The following is a 7138-nucleotide window of genomic DNA, read 5'->3' as shown; positions in this document are numbered from 1 at the left end:
AGGAATGCACAATATTATCGGCATAGTATTGGTATTGGTCGATAGTTGCGATAAAATTAAACATCATCCATCGGCCATTCCAACAAAATAATTCACTGATATAAAATCAATCAACCTTTATTTATACAGGTAAATCCCATAAAAGGTACTGTATATATATATATATATATATATATATATATAAGTCACTGTTTTTGTATGACTGTTCGAGTGTTGTCATTGGGTCAGAGAGAGTAAATGTCATGAATATATTTGACATTAAACATAATCCAAGTTGAAGTGTTACATCATTTTCAGCCCCTTTTTTTGGCATCTACATTTGGTAACAAGCCAAATTGACAAAGACCATGCAGAATAATGTAGTATTTTAATTCCACAGCAGAGAAAGCTATGTAGTCTCTGTAAGTAGGCGTAGGAAAATATATATATCGGTATTGGTATCGGTTATCGGCCAAATAAGTTTCAACATATGGGCATATTGGATAACAGCCAAAAATCCAATTTTGTGCATCCCTACTAAAAGCTGTTTTTGTCTTAAAAATTAACATTATTGTTTTAGTTATTTGCTCATGACTTAAAACTGAATTTTGGGGTTGCCTTTTATTTAACTTTTTTTTTTTTTTTACTTGATCTTCTCACATTACAATAGTTTTCGCTTCATTTGAGCTTCTTTTAAACTGCTTAGGTTTTATTTTTCCTGTAAAATATAATGCTTTGGCCTAATTAAATGTCTCGTTTGTCTTACTGATTAAAGGTTGAAATCATAACCTCACTGATTTTAATTCAGGTGTAGGAGCTTTGTCGAAATACAAACAAATAAAACAAATTAAACTGCATTTCAGTTTTTAATAGTGTGATAAAGTCTTTTATTCGTCCGTGCACAGTGAGCTGCAGAATCATTTTCTCACACTTGATTCAGTGTTATCCAGGGTGAGATGCAATAATATTTGGAGCCATATGGAACATTTTTTTCTTCCATTCTTCTGTCACTAATCTCTACCTCCATTTTTTTTGTCTTTCATCTGTCTTCCCCTGCTCCTTTTTCCACGCCTCCTCCTCCTGTGCTCCTCGCACTCAGGTCCGTGGTGTCCTCTGGTCTGCTGGTATCAGGATGCAGCTCTCAGTCAGACTGAGTGTCTCCCTGCTGGTCTTTGTTCTCCTCACTGTGCTCCCTCATACAGCAAAAGGCCAACAACGTAAGTAACCCTGCTAGCCACTTGAGGGCCATCACCAGGGTCAGCAAGGCCAACAAAGGCTTTACCACAGAGAGCTAAACATGGTTAAGGTGGGATTTTCATTAAAATGATGAATCATGAAGCAAGTCAAACCCAATGCACAATTTTATACTTGATTTATGTCTTTTTCACAGAGCTTTGTAGGTCTTTTTATGTTTGGACTGGAAGTCAAAAGGATTCCTCATTGAGCCCACTGAAGTGGGTTTATAACACACTTATACTTAAGAATGGCATTTTGGGACACCAAACAAGGCTTTGTCCTGCCAAGACAAATAATGCTTCCCAGGGCTTCCAGTCATGGTGCCAAGCAGGAAGTTTTAGTGCCAGTCTCTTCAGCACCAAACAAGACTAACACTTTTAGCTTTTGCAAGAAAAAAACAAAACAGGTTTGTTTAAGTTTGTTTTCATGCTAATGATCTTGTTGGGGAATCATCTTTTTTTCATCAGGTTACATGTCTGAATTGTACTGTGCCATGTTGTGCCATTTTCTTCAGTGGACAGATTTTTGTAACGAAGTATATTTTATAATCCATTAATCCTCTCGGTGGCCTTTTATCTTAATCTCTCTGTCAAAGGGAAAAGCCAAGAATGCCCAAAGTCAATGGAAAAAAAAAACGGTCTTTTTGTTGCAGCAAAATCGTTCACTTCTCCAAGGTATCCTAAAATTGAAACTTGTTTAATTAACAAAGTGAACTCTCTTATTTGTGTTTTCATATTTTTCTTTATTTTTCAATCCACATACTGACACTTTCACTTTCTTCAGTTCATTTAACTTGGTAGGAAACGTTGTACATGACCTCACTCATTACCTGATTACCATACTTTTCGGACTATAAGTCATGTCTTGTTGCATAAATTAGCAAGTCCTGCAACTTATAGTCCGAAGCGACTAATTTATGTTTTTTCCCACATATTTATAACCCAATTTTTGGCTGAGATCTGACGATTTCATTCATTCTGACATGGAAAATATTGAACACTACCATTTTCAGCCACTAGAGGGCCCTCGAGAAATATGGCAAGCCAAGTGTCTCATTAATAGGTAAAAGTGGCTATTAATGAGACACATGGCTTGCCATACAGGCCACCTTTGTCTCGCTCTGGAACTCCTGGAGCAAACTTCAAATCAGCTGCATTTTGCCACGCTGGCCAGGCGAAATGCAGCTGATTTGACCATTAAAGTGCATTTATTAAGGAAAAGTTCAACTGAGGCACACCTTTACTATAATGTCGAGCAAGCAAATAATTGTTTTTAAGTGTTAATCTTGTTAAATTCTTGTTAAATCCTCCCATGCATGCTCCTGTGGCAGCCAATCGATTTTTGGCACAACTCCGGCCCACCTTTCGGGGCGGTCAGCGGTGACACATAATAGATTCAACTTATAAGACGAAGCAACGTATTTGTTTTTTTTCCCCACTTTATTAGACATAATTGGACTGATGCGACTCATATGGCGGTGCTACTTTTAAAGCGGAAAGTATGGATAGTCTGAGATGAGTCTCATTAACCTAATTCATAATAATGAACTTTATTCTCCATCCCATTTTCATTTAGCTGAGCTTGTTTGGTATTAAACACCTACAAGACTCAAGACCAGACAATGAGTAAAGTTTTGACTGTCAGTTTTAGGATACTGAGTGTCACATACGGTGCGATACACAAGAAGATTGAAGTCGAACTGTACTGACGGTGCACCCAGTGACTTCTTGTATTGAAGATTTGAAGGTTTTTAGGAGGGTTGGATCTGAATCAGAACTGAACCAATTCAAACTGGATGCTTCTTGACGTGTCTCCTTTACCACACATGAGTACATATACACTTTGCAATACCATAAAACCAAATTAGGGGTTTAACACATCATTTTATGATATATTTAGCTAACCTGGATCACCAACAGTCACAACAGTCACACTCAGACTGTGTGTGGTTACTGCTACGTCTGTCGGCTGACAGTTTGTTTTGTATTGTGATTTATAGTGAGCAAACCAAAATGCTGGATGTGTGCACAATGTCGGTGCAACACCTTTGTTTATCTGAGACTCAGATTTTGTAAAAATGTATTTGATCTAATACCATTATGTCCTTTGAAATAAGGAGGAAGGAAACTAGGAAATGTCAAACTGTGACAAAAGTTATAAACCAAATATATGAAAAAATATGCTGGCGTTGATTGAGCAAATCAAATAAACAGAAGTAGCATTTAATAAAATATATATGTATCCCAGTAACGTTAGTTGGCCAAGTAAAGTTGTGCAACAGAATAAGTCTGTATTGTGGCAGACAGTTGCTAGGTTTTGGCCAAAATAGCCCAAACCTTAGAGCAACCACAGCATTCCTCAGTTAAAGCCATTGTCTCCTAGCTTTATCCAGTGATGACCTGGGATGAGAGGAAGACTTATAGCTCGGAGAGTCTCCACAGAGAAACTCCTCCCTTCTGTGTCTGTTTTTAATGGAGTCAGATGTGGTGAAAAGTTTTTCAGCTGAATGAATCTGAATAATGGAAAGCTGAGAGACTGGTAGATAAACGTCAATTTGACCAAATGACTGGGGGAAAAAAGGTTTAACATGTCCAGACATATGAAATCAAGATGTCTCATTCTGTGTTTCTGGGTAATTCATTTTCCTTGTGTCAAAAGGAACTTTGGGCTGTCGTTAAGTTATTACCGAGTCTGTCTTAAATCACTTTCTGACACCTGTCACAAAATCCCTATTTGAAGGTGAAAGGTGGAATTTCAGTGGCTGAGTTCAGGCTTCGCCAAGACTTCTCATGTTTGCCTTGCCTGTGGTGATATTAGATTGACAGGAATCGGTGCCTGCAGGGGACACAGGCGAAGAAGAAGTGGTTGAATGTCAGAGCTGTTCTGTGGCACTTTTCCAAACATGAGATGACTTTTGAGTGAATTTAACCTGAATTTTGCCGGCATGACCAAATCCCTACAATACAAGTTTATTGGTTTAATCAGAGTTACGGGGAGAAGATGAAGGTATGAGTGGGTTTGAAGATAAAGGCTAACCTAAGGAATCTGGTTGGGCCTACTTCGACCCATTCTGATAAGGTGTTGAAATTATTTGACTGAATCAGACAGTTCATACCAAGATTTGCATTGGATGTGTTTCATGTAGCACATTAAAACATGCCTAGGCTGTTTTTTTTACCTGTGCTTGAAACCCACCATTGAGTTGTTTGATATGTAATTTTTAGGAGGAGTTTCAATGAGCAATACAGAGGATGAACAATGAGATGAAAGGGAGTATGAATATAAGATAAGTGGGATGAGAAGGGGGGGATGAAGTTTGAGGCAGATGGTTGGAATTACAAGGTGTGAGGGTAAAACAAGAGGAGGGTAAATTAGATAAAGAAGAATGAGGGATAAGGAGGATAGCTGCAGTAAGAATAGGTGGAATTAGAAAGTATATGGAAATGAGGAAGGTGAGGGGGCATGATAAGGAATAGAGATGAAAAATGAGGGTGTGAGTAAGATGTGAAGGGGTACAGATGAGGGGTAGGGAGGTTGAGTGGGTTAAAACAGGGGTAGTGAACAAAACTGAGGAGTATGTGCATCATGATACACAATAAGGGGGAAGGAGGAAGAATAAAAATGAAGGATGAGGAAGATTGGTGGAATGAGTAAGGGTGAGTCCAATGAGAATAATGAAGTAGATTAGTGAAATGAGAGACAGTATGAATTAGAGGAGGAAGAGTTATAGGATAAAGAATAGGGATGAGGATGGTTTGGATAGAGTTGGCGAATGATACATAAATGAGTTGGGTGAGTGGCATGCAAAGGTGTAGGGATGATAAATGAAGGTGTAAATAGAATGAGAAGGGGTAGAGATGAGTGATATGGAGGATAGGTGGGTTAAGATAGGAATAGTAATGAAAATGAAGGAGAATGTGTCATGAGAAGCAAAAGAGATGTGAAACTTACATGTAGGTTGGATAAAGAAAATAGGTAAAGGATGAGGAGGATGTGTAGAATGAAAATGGATGAGAAATGAGAAGGATCTTGATGATTGAATTGAGAAACATTACAAGTTAGGGATGATGAAGATGAGTTGGATGAAGAATAGAGAAGAAGAATGAGGAGGGTGTGTGGTTGGTATAGAGCAGGGAGGAGGAAAATGAGTCCAATGAGAAGGTGTAGGGATTAGGGTGATTGGTGGGTTGAGAATATAAAAGAGTTGGGGATGAGTGGGATAAAAACAGGTATGAATGAGACAAGTATGATTGAACAAATGACAGGGGGAAAGCATAATTTAGAGCACAAAACAAACCATAATCAACTGGGTGAACAAACTCCAAGGAAGCTTTCCATGTGAAACACGTTATATTGGAAACAAAACATGGACACCAAGATTCTTTTCTCCTGACCCCACGTTGTCAGACCTGAATGGATAAATACAGATTTTACTGTAATTGCACTGATTTGTAAAACTAATTTCTTTGCAAGGCTGTGATTTAGGATAAACAGCATGGAGTCTTTCACAAAACATCCTCACATTGCATGTTTCTCACTCAAACATGAGTTTTCTCGTTTTCCGTAGTCGCGCCCAGTGCCTTTGCCTTGACGCTGACGTCAAATTCCTTCATTGGAAATGTAGTGAAAGCTGTATGCTTTTGACTTACTGATCACATTTAACGTGACGGACACTCAGCCTGCTGTTTGCACGAGATCCTCCATGAAAAATAGATGAGAATTAAGTTCCTATCTCTGCTGGCAAGGCCTTTTGTCTGTCTTCACTGGGCTATTTGCACACCGCTCAATACTTGTCTCTGTGTGAGAATGCAATCTTGCAGAGAAGATCCAAGGCTTTCTGTGAGTGTGTCTGTGTGTGACTATATATGTGTATGTGTGCGAAGCTGCAAAGGAACTGGCAGATTTCTTAGGAGGCATGATTTTCTTTTCTTCCCACCCCAAAAAAAGAGACACCAAAGGTTGAATTTTGTGTGTGAGAACATCAGAATACATTCGCTCCTGGCTGTGGACAAACATAAATAATTTATGAACACATATGCAGATATGATGGCACTCACACAGGAACACACAGTGCAGTTCAGCTACACAACAAACAAAGAGGTGCGAAATCTCCAACTCGAATCATTTGGGATTTCAGCAGCTCTCCTCAGACGAGAGAGCTAAACCGTGAGCCGAAATCCCATGCAGCCCTCATTCTCGTTCCCAGGTTGGTGAGATAATTGGTACAGTATCCCTTATATGTGTTTGCATAAAAAATATTTTTGCCTGCTGTTGAATGCACCAGCTTTACATCCTCTCCACTCAAACCAGGATTATCCTTCCTGTGCTGAACTCAGGTTTCTTTGCATACCTACATGAGTAGTTTTTGTCATTGATCACATGCATGAAAATGGTGGTTCACTCAAAACGCTGTCGAGGCATCTGGTGATGGAAATTATTGGTGTTACTAAATTTAGTTGCTGTAAAACAAGATGCAAGAGAATGCAGAAAAAATCTCAAGGACGTCACTAGTTTTTTTTTGTAAATCAAAGCTTTCACAGCTTTTGACAAAACTATATTTAAATATATTTGTTTTCCAGTTTGCCAAGTAGTTCTTGATTATAATATTAAGGCTAAATAAATCAATATTTTTGTAGAAATTTCCCCATTTTTTACGTTATTGTGCTTTTTGAATACTGCAGCCTTTTGTAACTAGAAAACTTTAAAGTGTTCAGATCAGCTCATCATCTAATGATTAATGCTCAGTGCGTTTTCGTTTAGGTGGATCTGTTTAAAGTTTAACCAATTAGCATATTCTAAAAAAAGTAAAGTCCGGTCCTCTGGACGGATTCTTCTTGTTGAAACGTTTTGTAGTTTTTCTAAAATAATTCATCAGTCTGAGAAGCTGCAATAAACTCAATCTTATAAATGTGTGCCTCCGCCC

At 38.4% G+C, this 7138-nt stretch overlaps 1 protein-coding gene across 1 annotated transcript in view; it reads left to right on the top strand.

Moving 5' to 3' along the window:
- Positions 1 to 1111: 1111 nt before the first annotated feature.
- The window catches only part of LOC119425516 (collagen alpha-1(XIV) chain), a 231844-nt gene continuing 225817 nt past the window's right edge, over positions 1112 to 7138 (top strand). Inside the window, exon 1 of the mRNA XM_037693045.1 lies at positions 1112 to 1196. Within this exon, the coding sequence (XP_037548973.1) occupies positions 1112 to 1196 (85 nt within the window). The remainder of the gene's footprint in view (positions 1197 to 7138) is intronic.

Source organism: Nematolebias whitei, chromosome 19 (genome assembly GCF_014905685.2).
Source record: "Nematolebias whitei isolate Nwh7 chromosome 19, NemWhi1, whole genome shotgun sequence".
NCBI classification, from domain to species: Eukaryota; Metazoa; Chordata; class Actinopteri; order Cyprinodontiformes; family Rivulidae; genus Nematolebias; species Nematolebias whitei.
The sequence above is the reverse complement of the archived record's forward strand: the minus strand, read 5'-3'. Positions and strand labels throughout refer to the sequence as shown.